This window comes from Tachyglossus aculeatus, chromosome 21 (assembly GCF_015852505.1).
Source record: "Tachyglossus aculeatus isolate mTacAcu1 chromosome 21, mTacAcu1.pri, whole genome shotgun sequence".
NCBI classification, from domain to species: domain Eukaryota; kingdom Metazoa; phylum Chordata; class Mammalia; order Monotremata; family Tachyglossidae; genus Tachyglossus; species Tachyglossus aculeatus.
The window spans coordinates 47,063,426-47,081,484 of NC_052086.1; the positions used below are offsets into that span (position 1 = coordinate 47,063,426).

The window sequence follows — 18,059 nt, forward strand, 5'->3', positions numbered from 1 at the left end:
CCCTACTCCCGTGCCCTTGCCCCCCAGATGTGTGGTTTAGTGGGGCAGAATCTAAGGCCCTACCCCCGTGCCCTTGTCCCCCAGATGTGTGGCTTAGTTGGGGAGAATCTCAGGCCTTGAGCTTTGATTTCCCCATTTATAAACCTGACCTAACCTCGGGGCGCCGTGCCGGCAAAGCCCATGGAACACAGACGCCGGGCCTGTTTCAAGTCGGCAGCTACCTCTGTGTTCCGACCGTGGGTTTTCTGTCAGTCGATGATGCCTTGGGGCCCTGGGGGTTTGGAGTTGGGTGACTGGCTATGCTGGGGAGAGGCCGGCTGGATGAGATGGTGACGTGGTGGCATCCAGCAAGGAAGCAGGGAAGTGGTGAGGCAGAGGTAGAAGAGTGGGGAGCTGGAGGGGTTACTGTCAGCTCGATGGGGTCAGGGAATATATCTGCTTGTTGTTACGTTGTACTCTCCCAAGTGCTTAGTACAGTGCTCTGCACACAGAAAGCGTTCAATAAATATAATTGAATGAATGAGCAAGTGAATGAATGCTGCTCCAGCTGTGGCTGGGGCTAGGGTGAGGTCTGCTTCACCCCTGCCCCATGGCCATGCTCTAACACCCTTGTTCCTCCTCGTCTCCCAGCTGATGACATGGGTCTGGGGAAGACCCTGACGATGATTGCCCTCGTCCTCACTCAGAAAAATCGGGAGCAGGAGAGAGATGTGGGTGGGAAGCCGGCGCTGTGGATCTCTAGAGATGGTATGGATAGATGCCTTTCACTGTGGCTTGGGGGCAACTGGATCTGGGAGGCAGCTGCGACTCTCCCTCTCCCCTGGGGAGGGGATGTCAGCTGGGACCCTCTGGGGCAGGTGGGGCGGCCCTGACCACGAGTCCCCTCGCCCAGCAGGATGGTGAGACTGCTCGGCTGTCAGTCGCTGGACTCCTTGGAAAAACTCAGCTTGTGGCATTGAGGTGCCAGGGTGGGAATGGGGGGGTCCCAGTTTCCAGCAGTCAGGGGCGGCCCAGAGAGGGGCCAACTCTATGGGACTCCCAAGCGAGAGCTGCCTGGGGTGGTTGCTGAGCCGTGGAAGCTGGTGTCTGTGCGGGGAGCCCGCCGTGGCTCATCTGGCTTTGGTTGCCTATACCGGTCTGGGTCTCAGGTCCTCACAGACACATCTATTGGTGTGGGTCTTCCCTGCCCCATCTCCCCCCACCCGCCCCTGCCAGACTCCTCCGTCTACACTTCCCGAGGGACCCTGATCGTCTGCCCTGCCTCACTGATCCACCACTGGAAGCAGGAAGTGGAGACCCGTGTGGACCGCAGCAGGCTCAGGGTCTATCTGTACCACGGGCCCAACCGGGACCAGCGAGCGAAGGTGTAAGTGGCAGCTGCCGGCTGGCTGATAGCTGAAGCGTAGGGACGCCGGCCAAGCCGGATGCTGGCTGAGCTCGGCTCTAGACTCAGAATGGACCTAAGAGCTTCCCTTCTGGGCCGGAGACTCACAGAGGTGCAACGCTGGGCCCGTGCGCCCTGTGAGCCTGGCCCTTCCCCCACAACCCCCTTTTCTACCCCCCATCACAGTGGAGAGTTGGGGCCCATGTCGCTTCCAAGGGAAATAATAATTATGGTATTTGTTAAGCACTTACTATGTTCCGGGCACTGTACTAAGCGCTGGAGGAGGGGTTGGCCAGCCAGATCCCAGAGGGGGAGGTGGGTAGGCCTCAAGGACATCTGAGGGCTCTCTGGGCTGGGATTGGGGACGGGGACTGCCCTGGGGGGGGGGTGGTTCTTCCTGGTGCTGCGGGGCCCCCCCCAAACTCCTCTGATGACAGGCTTGCCCTTCCATGTGTCCAGCCTGTCTGGGTATGACCTCGTGATCACCACGTACAGTCTGCTGGCCAAGGAGGTGCCCACAGCGAAGGAGCAGGGAGATGTCGCTGCTGCCGACCCTGATCTGGGCCCAGAGGTAGGAGACTGGCCCTCGCGGATGCACTCGGCCTGGCCGAATGGAGAGACCTTGGGGCTGGGGTCCCGGGAGACTCGGGTTCTGAGCCCAGCAGTTTAGCCCCAGCCTGTTAGCTGCTGGCCTTAGACAATTTGTTTCACCTCTCCGGTCTTCAGGTTCCTCATCTGTAGAGTGGGGATAAGATCCCTGCTCTCACAAGTCCCTTGGGGGACAGAGATGGTGTCTGATGTGATTACCTTGTGTCCACCCTAGCATTTAGCACATGGTAAATGCTTAATTGATGCCTTAATTATTGTGTTGGAAATCAATGATATTTATTGAGTGCTTACTGTGTGCAGGCACTGTATTAAGCACTCGGGAGAGTACGATACAAGAGTTGGTATACATGTTCCCTGCTCACAATATGCTTGCAGTCTGGAAGGGGAGACAGTCATTGATATAAATAAAGAATTTATAATATTATTTTAGATAAGTACATGAGTGTTGTGGGGGTGGGGAAAATACCAAATGCCCAGAGGTCACAGATCCAAGTACATAAACGTTGCAGGGGAAGAGGGAAACGGAGAAAAGAGAACTTAATTGGGGAAGGCCTCTTGGAGGAGATGTAACCTTAAGAAGGCTTTGAAGGTGGGGAGAAGGGGTTTTGGGCATATATGGAGTGGGAGAGAGTTCCAGGCCAGAGGGAGGACGTTGGAAAGGGGTTGGCAGAGAGAAAGATCGGGGCGCAGTGAGCAAACTGGTTCTAGAAGAGTGAAGCTGTGCGGGCTGGGCTGGGTAGGAGGCGAGCTGATTGCTTTATATGCTGTGGTCAGAAACTTCTGTTTGATGCAGAGGTGGATGGGCCAATTAAAAGAGCACAGTGTGAATCAGGAGATCTGGGTTCCCATCCTGGCTCTGCCACTTGCCTGCTGTTTGACCTCAGGCAAGTCACTTGACTTCTGTAGGCCTCACATTCCTCATCTGTGAAATAATAATGATGGTATTTGTTAAGCGCCTACTATGTGCCAAGTGCTATTCTAAGTGCTGGAGCACTAATAACCTGCTCTCACGCCACTTCAGACTGTGAGCCACATGTGTGCCAGAGACTGATTGTCTTGTATCTACCCCAGCGCTTGGCACATAGTAATTGCCTAACAAATACTACAATTTTTATTGCAATTATCATAATTGTATTCAATTAATTGTATCTATTGAGTGCTTACTGTGTGCAAAGCACTGTACTAAGTGCTTGGGAGAGTACAATGTAACAGAATTGGTAGGCATGTTACCTGCCTACCAGGAGCTTACAGTCTAGAGTAACTAAACCCCGGGAATCAGAGGCGGGGGCAGCACCCTAAGAGGGAACCAGGAACACCCACCCCTGGTTTCCTCCCAGGACTGGTTCATTCATTCAGTCAGTCTTATTTATTGAGCGCTTACTTTGTGCAGAGCATTGTACTAAGCACTTGGGAAGTACAAGTCGGGAACATATAGAGACGGTCCCTACCCAACAATGGGCTCATAGTCTAGAAGGGGGAGTCAGACAACAAAACAAAACTGGTTGTGAGGGAAAGGGTTCAGGAGCCCCTCTGGATGTAGCTCCAACTTCCGGAGCTGCTCACGACTGAGCCAACTTTCGATCAGGACCGTGTTCTCTCGGGGAAATGTTGAGGGGAAGGAGGGTGGCTGGCTGGAGTGGCTGGCCAGAGGCTACGGGGGCTAAGGGGTGGCCTTTAAGGACATCTGTGGGCTCTTTGAGTTGGGATGGGGGGATGGCATCATCCTGGGGGTGGAGCCAGTGGTAGGGGCTCTGCGGGAAGGGGAGCCGAGAAAGCTCCCGTGACTCGGCTGTGGCACGGGAACATTGGGCAGGGGTCGCAGGCTCGGACAACCTTTTTTGAAGGCACACCTCCAAGAGGTCTTCCCCGACTAGGCCCTTGTTTCTTCTTCTCCCATTCCCTTCCATGTTGCCTTGATATGCTCCCTTCATTCACCCCCCCACCCCCACCCCAACTACACTTATGTACACATGTAGGATTTATTTAGGGGAAGCAGCATAGCTCAGTGGAAAGAGCCCGGGCTTTGGAGTCAGAGGTCAGGGGTTCAAATCCCGGCTCCGCCAATTGTCAGCTGTGTGACTTTAGGCAAGTCACTTCACTTCTCTGTGTCTTAGTTCCCTCATCTGTAAAATGGGGATTAAGACTGTGAGCCCCACGTGGGACAACCTGATCACCTTGTAACCTCCCCAGTGCTTAGAACAGTGCTTTGCACATAGTAAGCACTTAATAAATGCCATCATTATTATTATTTTTATTATTATTTATTTGTATTAAAGTCTGTTTCCCTCTCTAGACTGTAAGCTCCTGGTGGACAGGAAACATGTCTTCCAACTCAATTGTATTCTTCGCTAGCACCTAGTACAGTGCTCTGCATGAAGTGAGCACTCAATAAATACAGTTGATAGATTGGCCAGCACCCTTCCACCCCCGGGCCCAGTCTCAGACCTGCCACCAGTTGTCCCCAGAGGCAGGGAAAGGAGACCTCCTGCCAGACGTTCCTCCTCCCCGCCTTTGTCCCCAGAACTCTTTGTCTCCGCTCCTCCGGGTCGCCTGGGACCGTGTCATCCTGGATGAAGCCCACAGCATCAAGAACCCTCGCGTACAGACCTCACTGGCCGTGTGTAAGTTGAGGGCTGCAGCTCGCTGGGCTGTGACCGGCACACCCGTCCAGAACAACCTGCTGGACATGTACGCCCTGCTGAGGTGAGGGGCACCATCGGGAGCTAGGAGTGGTGTCGGGGCCAGGAGTGGGGGTGGGGGTGGGGGTGGGGGCGCAACCAGACGTCAGGGGTCTGGAGTCTTCCACGGGGGAGCTACGAACAACTGGGGTGGCCAGCTAGACGACTGAGGATTGAGGGCACCCGATTGGGCGAGGGGGCCTGGGCAGTTTAGGACCTCGACGGCCGACTCGCTTTAAGTGCAGGTCGCCCCATTCTGCTCTGTCCCGCCCCCTCCCTTCCTTTCCCTTCCCTCCCCTCCATTTCCAGGTTCCTCCGCTGCTCTCCCTTTGACAGCTTGAAGCTGTGGAAGAGCCAGGTGGACGACGGCTCTCGGAAGGGAGCCGAGAGGCTGAACATCCTGACCAAGAGCCTGCTGCTGCGGCGGACAAAGGACCAGCTGGACTCGGCCGGCAAGCCTCTGGTGAGGTGGTCTGGCTCTCACCTGGCCAGCTGGGGGTGGGTGGGGGGAGAGGAAGCTATCAGCAATGCCTCTTGCCCGACCTGATGTGTCTGACCAGGTGAGCTGCCTCTTGTCAGCTCTGCAGGTCTCTGCAGTATCCAATACAGCACCTGATCCCCCCACAATCCCCAGTGCAGCACTGCTCCCCACCACGGCATCCAGTACAGCATTGCTCCCCACCCCAACAGCACCCAGTGCGGTATTGCTCCCCCCGCAGTGCAGCATCCAATGCAGCACTGCTCCCTCCAACAGCATTCAATGCAGCACTGCCCAGCAAAGCATTGCTCCCCCAACGGAGTTCAGTGCAGCAATGCTCCCCTACACAGTGTCCGGGGCAGCATTGCCCCTGCTATAGCATCCAGTGTGGCACTGCCCCTCCTTCCCTCCGTCCCTCCCAGCATTTGGTGTGGCACCACCCCCCTAAAGGGTCCAGTGCGCCTCCTTCCTGATGCAGTGTCCAGCCTAATTCTTCTCCCCTGCCCCCTGTGCAGGTCTCACTTCCCCAGCGCCACAGCCAGTTGCACAGGCTACAGCTCTCTGACAGCGAACAGGCTGTGTACAACGTCCTGTTTGCCAAGTCCAGGTAGGTGTGGTGGTCCAGCAGTGTCCGGAGAGGGGGAATGCCTCGTCTCCTTAGCACCAGGAACATGCCGAAAGTCCTTTTGTCCACTGTTCACCTGTATGGTGTCCAGCCAGGCCTGACCCCCTCCCATCGGTCAGGCCAACCGGGCCCATCCCCCTCTCTTGCCTTGGTATCTTTGGGTTTGTTTTATCCGCTTTGCCCTCCCAACCTTGATCCTTTCCCTCCTGTTTCTGTGGTTCTGCCTCCAGTGGCACAGAGGGTGACATTCTGTCTCCTCTGTCTGCTGTAGTCTTACCTCTTCTGTCCAGGAGGACAATGGGGTGTTTGCGCTCCCATCTTTGGCTGTTGAGCTTTGGGCCAGACTGATGGGACTCAATCCATCAATGGAATTTATTGAGTGCTTACTTTGTGAAGAATGCTATACTATGTGCTTGGGAGAGTACAATATAATTGAGTTGGTAGACATGTTTCCTGCCCATCAAGAGTTTACAGTCTAGAGGGGGAGACATATATTAAAATAAACTACAGCAATAGTCTTCTAGACTCTAAGCTCTTTGTGGGCAGGGAACGTGCCTGCTAGTTTTATTGTTTTGTGCTCTTCCAAGCACTTAGTACAGTGCTCAGCACATAGTAAGTGCTCAGTCAATATAATTGATTGGGGCTGTGGGTAGAATGAATAAGTGCTTAAAGGGTAAAAATCCAATTGGAAGGGCAACGCAGAAGGGAAGAGAAAGTAGGGGAAATGAGGACTTACGGAAGTCCTAATGGAGAAGATGTGATTTATTAAAATCACATCTTATTAAAGGCTTTGAAGGCATGGAGAGTGATGGTCTTTCGGATAGGAAGAGGGAGGGAATTCCAGGCCAAAGGCGGGATGCAGCTGATGAGTCGGTGGAGAGACAGATGAGCTCGAGATACAGTGTGTAGGTCGATGTTGGAGGAGCGAAATATGAGAGCTGGGTTGTAGTAGAAAGTCAGTGAGATAAGATAGGAGAGGGCTAGGTGATTGAGTGCTTTTCTGCTGATGGTAAGGATTTTCTGTTAGAGCAGAGCTGGATGGGCAACCACTGGAGGTTCTTGAGATGTGGGGAAATATGGACTGAACAGTTTTTAGAAAAATGATCTGGGCAGAGGAGTGAAGTGTGGACTGAAGTTGGGAGAGACAGGGAGATCAGCAAGGAGGCTGATGCAGTAGTCAAAGTGGGTTAGGTTAAGTGCTTGGATCAGCATAGTAGCAGTTTGGAGAGGAAAGGGCAGATTTTAGCAATGTTGTGAAGGTAGAGCCGCCAGGATTTGGCAACAGATTGAATGTGTGGGTTGAATGAGAGAGATGAGTCGAGGATAATACCGTGGTTATGGGCCTGTGAGACAGGGAGGATGGTGGTTTTTCTACAGCGATGAGGGGGTCATTGGGAGGACATTTTATGTCGAAAGATGAGAAGTTCTGTTTTGGACATGTTAAGTTTGAGGAATTGGAGGGACATCCAAGTAGAGGTATCCTGAAGGCAGGAGGAAATATGAGGCTGCAGAGAAGGGGAGAGATCAGGGCTAAAGAGGTGGATTTGGGAATTATCTGCAAAGAGATGGGAGTTGAAGCCATGGGAGCAAATGAGTTCTCAAAAGGAGTGGGTGTAGATGGAAATTAGGGGACCCAGAGCTGAGCCTTGAAGGATTCCCATGGTTAGAGGGTAGGAGGCAGAAGGGGTGCTCGTAAAAGAGACTAAAGAGCAGCCAGAGAGATAGGAGAACCAGGAGAGGACAGTGTCAGTGAAGCCAAGGTTAGATCATGTTTCCAGGAGAAGGGGATACCCCACAGTGTCAAAGACAGCTGAGTGGTTGAGGATGATTAGGGTGGAGTATCGGCCTTTGGATTTGGCAAGATCATTGGTGATCTTTGAGAAGGCAGTTTCCACGTAGTCAAGAGAACGGAAGCCAGATTGGATGGGCTCAAGGAGAGAAGTGGGGGCAGTGGGTGTGGACAACTCGCTCAAGGAGTTTGGAGAGTGACATTTGAAGATGATGGTCAGGGAGGGAAGGAGGGAAGGGGCAAGTGTTGATAAGGTGCAAATGAATGGGGCCAGTGAATGGGGCCAAAGGCGCAGGTGGAAGGGGTGAATTTGGAGAGGAAGTGGGAGATCTCCTCTTGAGATACTGCTGGGAAAGATGGGAGAGTTGAAGAAGGGGCAGGAAGAGGGAGGGACTGGAGAGGAACAGGGAAAACTAAAGGGAGATGGCATCTGATGGTTCATAGGTGTCTTGCCTCCTGACTCTGTCCCCGGGTTTCTGGACCACCTGGTCTCAGGGGAGACGGCAGACCTGGGTCCCTATCTGTGTGAATTGTCCAGGACGTGGTGCCTCATTGGTCTCCCTTCCTGTACGTGTCACCCCTCTTTCGACCAGGTCAACCCTACAATCCTACTTAAAACGGCATGATGCGGACAGCAGGCCAGCTGACAAGAGCCTCACCAACCCATTCGACAGAGGTGAGTGTGTGCCAGCGGGAGCTCCAGAGCAACTTTGGGGATGTGCCGGGAAACGAGGGCTATGCAGGCGACTTGAGAAGAGGGCTGGGGCGGGGAGGGGAGCTGTCCAGTGGGGGCCTTGCTCAAGTTGTAGGGGCATCCACTAGTCCTCCCCACCCTGTTCTGCTCACATCTCTTTGTTCTTCCCCTCTCACAGTACTAATGTCCATATCTGTAATTTATTTCTATTAAGGTCTGTCTCCCCAGCTCAAGACAGTAAGCTCGTTGTAGGCAGGGAGTGTGACTGTTTATTTTTGTAGTGTTCTCTCCCAAGTGCTTAGTACATTGCTCTGCGCACAGTAGGCCCTCAATAAATACGATTGAATGAATGAACGTCTCTGGCTGTCTCTCTCTGGCAGTGGCCCAGGAGTTCGTGTCTGGAGGTGCAGGACCCAGTGGGACAGAGGCCCAGAGCTCCAGCACCGTCCACATCCTATCCCTGCTGCTGCGGCTTAGGCAGTGCTGTTGCCACCTCTCCCTGCTGAAGACGGTAGGAAACCCTCCGTCCGCACAGCTGTCCCCGATCTGCCCGGGCTGAGGGCTGTCGCAGAGCGGCCTGTGCTGTCCTCCCCTACCCTGCTAACCAGCCTCTCTGCCTGCCCTACTTTATTGGTCAGTTTGCCCTGCCCTGTTGGCTGGCCCACCCCACGACCTACACTGCCTTCCCGGGACTCCGGCTCTGGGATTCTGTCAGGGCCGAGCCTGAGGGCCAGGTGGGGTTATATGAGAATGAGAGCCGGGACCCGGCCTGTTGGTCCTGGGGCTGGGAGAGTTCTTCCCAGCGAGGCTGCTCCCAAGGGCACTTGCTGCTCTTGGTGTGGCCTCTGGCTCCAGGAGTTAGTCTCTGTGCCGTCAGTTGGTCCTTGCTCCCCAGCAGTTTGGGGAGGGCCAAGGAGCCCGGTGGAAGCTCCCCTTCAGCCACCCATGGCTGTGGGCTGCATGGCCCGTGGCCCCATCGTCATCCATGCTCTGTGGCCAGCAGGCCCTGGACCAGACGGAACTGAAGAACGAAGGGATCTCCCTGTCGCTGGAGGAGCAGCTCAGGGCTCTGACCTTGACTGAGCTTCACAGCCCAGATCCGGACTCCACCGTCTGCCTCAATGGCACCCGCTTCCAGGCGAACCTGTTTGAGATGACTTGTGAGAGCAGCAAGGTACGGTCTCCCTAATATTAATCATCATCATCATCATAATAGTAGTGGTGGTTAAGCACTTCATGTGTGCCAAGCACTATACTAAGCACTGAAGTCTGCCCTGCGGCAGTCGCAGCTGGCGGAGACCTGGCCTGATGGGACTCGCTGCCCGATGACACTGACTTCCTGGCACGCACAGGCCTACCCTCGGACTTGTCCGAAGCTTGCCTTGTGGGCACCGGCTCGCTTGCCCATCCTAAACCAAATCGGGGCCTGTGGTGGTGCCTGGTGGCTTACCCAGCAGGTGATACCAGGAACAGGCAGTTCCGCTCCACATTTGTATCTACTTCTGAGGCCCAGGCTGGGGGTGTGGGCTGGGGGAGGGCCCAGCAGCTTAGGTGGAAAAGAGTGAGCTGTTGCCGTCGCTGGGTTATGGACTCAAAACCCTTCTGAATGAATCAGTGATGAACCTTTCTTCCAGATATCCTGTCTCTTAGCTGAACTGGAGGCCATCCGGAGACAGTCCCAGAGAAGGTGAGCTGCGTTGAGTGTGAGGAGAGAGCTAGGGCTCCTGGGGTTTGGTCTTAGGGTTGTGAAAACACTGGTGCCTACCACAGTCCCTCCAGGAGGGAGCAGAGAAGCAGCATGCCCCAAGCGTGGCCTTGGGTTTAAGAGGACGTGGGTTCTAATTCCGGCCCCACCACTTCATTCACTCATTCATTCGTATTTATTGAGCGTTTACTGTATGCAGAGCACTGTACTAAGCTCTTGTCTGCTGTGTCACCTTAATCAAGTCACTTCACTTTTCTTTGCCCCAGTTCCCTCATCTGTAAAAGGGGATTAAGACTGTGAGCCTGATGTGGGACAGGGACTATGTCCAACCTGACTACCTTGTATCTGACCCAGCACTTAGAAACAGTGCTCAGCACATAGTAAGTGCTTAACAAATGCCATAGTTATTATTAGGAGGTCTTGAATCACTCCTGCAGCAAAGAGTGCCTGGGCCTGATAGTCCTGTTCCCGTTGCCGCTGACTGGGATGGAGGCAAGTCCTGGAGGGCGAGGGAAGTTGGAGAAAGGAGCCCACTTTCCCTCTTGGCTCCTGCTGGGATCCTTGGTTTTGTGACAAGCAGAAGTGGCTATAGCTCTTCTGCCCTGGATCAGTACTGCAGCTTTGTTCTTTTATGGCCCACCAGCCTCTAATCAATCAGTCAATCAGCCAAAGTTATTGAGCGATTGCTGTGTGCAGAGCACTGTACTAAGCACTTGGAAGAGTACACTATAACAGAATTGGCGGACACATTCCTTGCCCACAGTGAGCTTACAGTCTATAGCGGGAGACAGACAGTAATGTAAATAAATCACGCACATGTACATAAGTGGTTTAGTGGATAGAGCGTGGGCCTGGGAGTCAGAAGGACCTGGGTTCTAATCCTGGCTCTGCCAAATGCCTGCTCTCTGTCCTTGGGGTAAGTCACAACTTCTCTGGGCCTCAGTTACCTCATCTGGAAAATGAAGATTAAGAGTGTGAGCCCCATGTGGTTGTATCTACCCCAGTGCTTAGAACAGTGCTTGGCATATAGTAAGCGCTTAACAAGTACTGTTATAATTATTGTTATTATTATTATTACTGTGCTGTTGGGCTTAGGGAGTGAGTACAGGGGGCAAGTCCAAATGCAAGGGGAATGCAGAGGAAGTGGGAGAAGAGGAAATGAAGGCCTAGTCGGGGAAGGGCTCTTGGAGGAGATGTGCCATCAATAGGGTTTCAGAGGTCGGGAGAGTGATCATCTGTCAGACATAGAGAAAGGCATTCCAGGCCTGAGGCAGATCATGGACGAGAGGTTGGCAGCGAGACAGATGAAATCGAGGGTGTTGTGATTACATTGGCATTAGAGGAGCAAAATGTGGGGACTAGTTTGAAGTAGAACTGGGCCTCATCCCCTTTAACCCCCGGGGACTCCTTTTATGGATTTCATGCCTCGCTTACCTTTAAACCACCCCGGCCGGATCTGAGATGGCACCGTCCCCAGGTGGCTCGGCTCCCACCATCACTCCCACTGCCTTAGAGCCCCCAACCCAGGATGCGTTGGGGGGCTCCGCGGAAGAGGGTCGAGCACATTGATTCAGCTTCTACATTGCCTCCCTCAGTGTCATTGTATCGCAGTGGACCAGCATGTTGAAGATCGTGGCTGTTCACCTCCAGCGACTTGGACTGTCTTTTGCCGTGGTGGATGGCTCTGTCCATCCCAAGCAGAGGATGGACCTGGTGGGGGCCTTCAACACTGACCCCAAGGGGCCCCAGGTACAACTGGGGGTCGGGATTGGGGAGCTGGCAGGCTGGCGGGCGTGTATTCGAGGAGGTGCCAGGAGTGTGAGGGAGACAGTGACGGTCACTCCCTGACCGTCCGTCTTCGAGCCTGATGTGGTGGTAGCTGTCAGAGTGTCACTTGGTACTGAGCCCACACCCTTCCCAGCTCCGAAAACTTCAACCCTGTACCCTCCTGGACTTCACCTCTCTGGCCTGGAGGGCCCTAATCTTTGTGATCCTCCTCAAGAAGAGTCTCCATCCCCCCTTCATCCACTTGGCAGTGTTTTTGTCCTGAGAAGCAGCACAGTCTCTTGGAAAGAACCTGCCTTCTAATCCTGGCTCTGCTGCTTGCCTGTCATGTAACCTCGAGCAATTCATTTGATTACTCTGTGCCTCAGTTTCCTCATCTGTAAAATGGGGATTCAATACCCATTGTGCTTCCGTAGACTAAGCCCCGTGTGGGCAGAGCCGTGTCTGATCTGCTTGTCTTGTATCTACCCCAGAGCTTAGTAAAGTGCTTGGCACATAGTAAGCACTGAACAAATGCCAGTTATAGTTATTATCATCATTATCTTCATCATTATTATTATCAAATGTTAGGTTCCTTCTGACTCCAAAGGCTGGATGCTTCTGGAGTCCCCCAACTTGCAGGTAGAGAAGTGAGACCAACATAGTACAGTGCTTTGCACACAGCAAACACTCAACAAATACAATTTAATGATAACCAGCATGAAATTCTCAGGGTGACACGGGACCATCTTACACATGGAGTTTGAATTGGCACCGCCCCAGCCCTTTGCTGCAGTGACCATTGGTAGGGATAGCCTGGAGGCACCAGTCTGGCATCCCGCACCTTGCCTTCCTAGCTTCTGGGCAACCTCTGGGTGAATGATGATGATAATGACATTTGTTAAGCGCTTACTATGTGCGAAGCACTGTTCTAAGCGCTGGTGAGGATACAAGGTGTTTAAGTTGTCTCACGTGGGGCTCACAGTCAATCCCCATTTTACAGATGAGGTAACTGAGGCTCAGAGAAGTTAAGTGACTTGCCCAAGGTCACACAGCAGACATGTGGCGGAGCTGGCGAATATCAGCTGATCCTGAAGCTCGGTATTCACGTTGACCTCACCTTTTGTCACTTTGGTTTCAGCACTCGATTGGACTCAGGTACTGAGATATATTTATAGATATATATTTATAGATAAATATAGAGAAGCAGTGTGGCTCAGTGGAAAGAGCCCGGGCTTGGGAGCCAGAGGTCGTGGGTTCTAATCCCAGCTCTGTCACTTGTCAGCTGTGTGACTTTGGGCAAGTCACTTAACTTCTCTGGGCCTCAGTTCCCTCATCTGTAAAATGGGGATGAAGACTCTGAGCCCAACGTGGGACAACCTCATTACCTTGTATCTACCCCGGTGCTTAGAACAGTGCTTGGCACATAGTAAGCGCTTAACAAATACCAACATTATTATTTATATTTGTCCTTCTTGTTTGAAGACGATGCTAGTGATGGTGAAATTCACCTGGGAGTCCATGGGTGATCACAGTTCTAGCTATACTGAGTTAGGGTTAGACTGTAAGCTCATTATGGGCAGGGAACATATGAATCAACTCTGTTATACTGCACCCTCCTAAAAACTTCTTTAAAGCATCATAGTTTAGTGGATAGAACACAGGCCTGGGAGTCAGAAGGACCTGGGTTCTAATCCTAGCTCTGCTACTCGTCTGTTGTGTGACCTTGGGCAAGTCACCTTTTCTGTGCCTCAATCCCCTCATATGTAGAATGGGGAATAAGACTGTGATCCCTATGTGGGACAGGGACTTTGTCCAACCCAATTACCTTGTATTTACCCCAGCGCTTAATTCAGTTCCTGACACATAGTAAGTGCTTAACAAAGCAGTGTGGCTCAGTGGAAAGAGCAGGGGCTTTGGGGTCAGAGGTCATGGGTTCAAATCCCGGCTCCACCAATTGTCAGCTGTGTGACTTTGGGCAAGTCACTTAACTTCTCTGGGCCTCAGTTACCTCATCTGTAAAATGGGGATTAAGACTGTGAGCCCCCTATGGGACAACCTGATCACCCTGTAACCTCCCTAGTGCTTAGAACAGTGCTTTTCACATAGTAAGCACTTAATAAATGCCATCAAAAAAAAATTACCACAATTATCATTACTGTTGTTATTAGGATTAGGGCTTCTCATGTTGTGTTGCCATGCTTAATGTTTGCAGCTCCTCATGCTGTTTTGTTTCTCACTCCCTAATAATAATAATAATAATAATAATAACAATAACAACAATTATGGTATTTGTGAAGTTCTATGTGCCAGGCACTGTATTAAGCCCTGGGGTGGATACAAGCAAATTGTGCTGGATATTGTTCCGGTTGGATACAAGCAAATTGTGTTGGATACTGTTCCAGTGTGGTGTGAGGCTCACAGTCTTCATCCCTACTTTACAGATTAGGTAACTGAGTCACAGAGGATTGAATTGGCTTGCCCAAGGCCACACAGCAGACAAGTGGCAGAGCCAGAATTAGAATCCAAAGCTTTTGCTTGACAAGAGACACTTCTTCCTTGATGGCAGGGTACCATGCTCTTCTGTCTATGGCAGTTGGCTCCCAGGTCTCAGCTGAAATGAAGCATGGTCTGAGATTCTGCTTCAGTGGGTCCTTAAAATATTTCCTCTGCTCTCCTTGCTTTCTGTGGCTGAACTTCAGCTTTCCATTCAGCAGCCGTTTGTGTTTCCTGCAGTCTGTCACTCATTCTCGTCATGTGTGCCACCCAATGTAGCCGTGTTGTGATGAGTACAGCTTTAGTGCTAGGCCCTCAGACCTGTCTGCTACAAAAAGACATTTGGGTGGGGGCATCTTGAGAGTTCTTCATTAAACAGCGAATAAGAATTCAAAGAGCCCGAGAGCATCTTTTTATACCGTGGTCAAAGGTTCCCTTGTTGGCTTCCCACGTCTCCTTTGGCGTGGTAGCTGATGGTACTTATCGAACTCCCCCTGAGTTTTCGGGGTCACCAAACTGAGCATTTGAGCTTCACTTCTTCCCGCCCCTGGGAACTCACGATGATAGTAAAAACCATCGTTGTCATCACTGTGCACTTAATGCCAGGCACTGGGATGGATGGCCAGAGAGTCAGATCGGACCCCGTCCCCGTTCCAGTCTTGGGGAAATGGGGGGACCAGGAATCTTATCCCTGTTTGAAATGAAGAAACTGATGCCCGGCAGACAGGTGGTGGAGCTGGGATAGAACCCAGGTCTCCTGACTCCCAGCCAATCTCTTTCCTCCAATCTCTGAGCCAAGGAGGAAGTTGATCAATCAATCAATCGTATTGAGTGCTTGCTGTGTGCAGAGCACTGTACTAAGTGCTTGGGTTGTACCAGTTGGCAACGTATAGAGATGGTCCCTACCCAACAGTGGGCTCACAATCTAGAAAGTTGATGAAGGTGAGGAGCCGAGGGAGGGCAGCCGGACCCCAGCTGGGGCCGAAAGCTTCGTACTCAGGCGGCAGGAACTTGGGCCAGCCCCGCTCCAGCTTGCCTTGGGCTCACTGGAACACAAAATTCCTCGATGTGGCCAGTAGGTGGGAGGGAGGGAGGGCTGGCTTATCCCTGACTTAGCGCCCGAGGGGCTTAGCAGCAGTTCCCACTGAATCAGCCATCCTGGAGCCGGCCCCGGCCTTGAGAAGGAGGCGTGGTGGGGCTCCGGCGACTCCTTGGACTTGTCTCTTGCAGGTAATGCTGATTTCGCTCTTGGCCGGCGGCGTGGGACTCAACTTGACTGGGGGGAATCACCTCTTCCTTCTGGACATGCACTGGTAACTGCAGCCATGGATTCTGCGCTTGCCCCTCTCCCACCTCTTTCCCCCTTCCCACTCTTCTCTCCCCCTCCCCTGCTCCGTCCCTCCCCTAGGCTTGGGCAAGGAGAAGGGACGGGCTAGGTCCTGCTGCTGGTCCCCAAGGGTGGGCTCCCCTTCTCTGAGCTACAGCAGGGCTGGGCTCTGGTTCAGAAGGTGGGGTGGAGGGCAGGGGTCGGGGGTATTTGTCAGGGTGGCTGGGCAGGGAGGCCAGTGCTGGTCTGGTTGCCTGTGCCACTGGCAACGTGCATTAGCTTTCTCCCTTCTGAATGCGACTTGTGTCCTACCAGTCCTGAGTCCCAGGGCCGTGTCCCCGCCCACCGGTCCTGAGCCCCAGGACTTTGGGTTCTGGCTCACTTCAGGGTCCAGCGATGTGAGCCGGTTCTCTGTGGGCAGTGGGATTGCTGGCGGACTGCATGCTGAGCATCTCTCTCACCCCCAAGGCTTGTGGGTGTTTGCGGAGACCCAGCCCTGGAGAGACTACAGCCTGGGGAAAGGGCCTGGGGGGCAACGGTGTGGAGGTCGTCGCCCACCTTAGCCCAGAGGAGCTGGAGCGACTGTAATTATGTGCCCTCTAGGTGCCCTGCCCTGCCCTCCCTGAGTTAAGCTCGTTCCTCAGGCCCTGGAAGTTCTCAGCGTGATGGTGGGCTTGGATGCTGCCAGCTGGGGAAGGGGGCTGGGACATGTGAGTGCAGGCGGGGGTGGCTGGAGGTGAGCCAAGGTGGGGCCAGGCCCCAGCACTGGTTCTAACCCAAGCTGGGGCAGGGGCTGAGTTCAGCTGGCTGGATGGGCCAGAAAGTTACTCGCCCCTCTGAACCTGCCCTCTTCCATGGCAGGAACCCAGCGCTCGAGGACCAAGCCTGTGATCGTATTTACCGTGTGGGGCAGCGGAGAGATGTGGTCATCCACAGGTGAGAATCGGCCCCGCTGGGCCCTGGCCGCATCTTGTCGGCCCCTCTCGATCCCTTCCCGAGGCCTGGCACCATGAGCCCCGGCTCCTAGACCGAGGCAAGGCATAAGTGGGCTTGAGCTTGGGGGAAACATAGCCCTGAGGGCTGCCTGCCCAGACAAGGCTTGGAGGCAAAGGAGTTGGGTCCCTGAAGGAGCTAGTCTTTAAGTGGTGAACAGCCAGTGCCTGGTGTCATCACCGTGTGGCCCCTTCCACGTCCTCCCCAAGCCCCTTCTTTAAGCTCAGGCTCTGCCCCCGCAGTGGCTCACCCATCCCCATCCCCCACAGAACCAGCCACCCTTCTTGTGGTTGATGGGGGTTGGAGGGGTAGCGGCGGGGGACAACCAGGGTGTTGGCTGCAAAGTGGCCATTCAGCTTGAGCCAGAGCTGCAACTGGCACACCCTACCGTGACCTCTCACCCGCCTATCACAGTGCATCACCTTCCTTACATATTTCCCCATATGCCTTCCATTGTGCCCTCCCCCACCCTTCCCTCTTCCTGTAGAGTCTTCCCAGAAAGGAAATCGTCATCAGATTGTAATCGCCCATAGGTCAGCCCCATGGTCCATCCAGCCCAGGTGCTGTCTCCCACACTGACACTATGATGCTTGGGGGAACAGTATGTTGGTTGTCCTCCTGGCGCCCACCTTTGTAGCTAAGGAAGGACCAGTCATCTTCCCTAAGTCTCCCCACAGTGATCCAGCTCAGACCATCCAACCCCCATGACTCCTTTGATAACCCAACTAGGACCCCTTGCTAGTAACCCTGAAGTAGGACAGGGAGTTCCTATGCAGGCATCCCAGAAAGGAGTGACACAAAGATCTCGCCTTTTAGGTTTGTCTGTATGGGGACAGTAGAAGAGAAGATTGCACAGCTCCAAGCCAGAAAGAAAGACCTGGCCAAGCAGGTGCTGACGGGAACTGGCTCTGCCTTCACCAAACTCACCCTGGCAGACCTCAGAGTCCTCTTTGGCATCTGATCCCGTCACTGAGCAAGGGCACTGCTGGCCCACAAGGGGCCACGTGTAAAAGCTGGGAGCCCGGTCTTCCCACCAGAGGCTTCTGCCAGAAAGCGCCCCATGACGGTCAAGCTGCCTCCGGCTCTGTTCTCTTACTGTCCCTCCAGCTAGCCCCGTTGCCCCTGACTTGACACTCTTCCTCTCGCCGGTCACACTGGCCCTTGGTATCCACCCTTCCTCTAGGGGACCGGAGAGGCAGACTCAAGTCATCGTAGGGCAGTAAAGACCTCTCTTCAAAGCCTGGGTGCTTTCTGGAGAAGCAGAAGAGTGGGACGCTGGAGAGGGAAAAAAATAAACCAGTTCTCACATGCTCTGCTTTGGCTCTTCCACTGCCACACCTTTTCTCATCCAGAAGTTGGGGCTTTCTGTTCCCTCTCCTGGGGCTGCTGGGAAATAGGGGGTTGTAGCAGTGGAGGAGGGGTCTCTTCCAATCAGTCATCGGCTTCCCCGCAATTCCGTCCGGGGATTGTGCATTGGACATGAAAAAGGCAGGGCCAGGACTGGGCCTGTCAAGTGT

The 18,059-nt window shown here is 53.6% G+C and overlaps 1 protein-coding gene across 1 annotated transcript in view; it reads left to right on the plus strand.

The window, feature by feature from the left end:
* Nucleotides 1-17,837, plus strand: part of TTF2 (transcription termination factor 2) — a 33,011-nt gene extending 15,174 nt beyond the window's left edge. Inside the window, exons 10-23 of the mRNA XM_038763256.1 lie at nucleotides 631-747; nucleotides 1,216-1,366; nucleotides 1,844-1,955; nucleotides 4,515-4,696; nucleotides 4,981-5,134; nucleotides 5,665-5,756; nucleotides 8,157-8,239; nucleotides 8,638-8,768; nucleotides 9,261-9,431; nucleotides 9,892-9,944; nucleotides 11,558-11,711; nucleotides 15,453-15,535; nucleotides 16,411-16,485; nucleotides 17,359-17,837. Coding sequence (XP_038619184.1) covers nucleotides 631-747; nucleotides 1,216-1,366; nucleotides 1,844-1,955; nucleotides 4,515-4,696; nucleotides 4,981-5,134; nucleotides 5,665-5,756; nucleotides 8,157-8,239; nucleotides 8,638-8,768; nucleotides 9,261-9,431; nucleotides 9,892-9,944; nucleotides 11,558-11,711; nucleotides 15,453-15,535; nucleotides 16,411-16,485; nucleotides 17,359-17,503 — 1,703 coding nt within the window. The 3' untranslated portion in view covers nucleotides 17,504-17,837. The remainder of the gene's footprint in view (nucleotides 1-630; nucleotides 748-1,215; nucleotides 1,367-1,843; nucleotides 1,956-4,514; nucleotides 4,697-4,980; nucleotides 5,135-5,664; nucleotides 5,757-8,156; nucleotides 8,240-8,637; nucleotides 8,769-9,260; nucleotides 9,432-9,891; nucleotides 9,945-11,557; nucleotides 11,712-15,452; nucleotides 15,536-16,410; nucleotides 16,486-17,358) is intronic.
* Nucleotides 17,838-18,059: the final 222 nt, after the last annotated feature.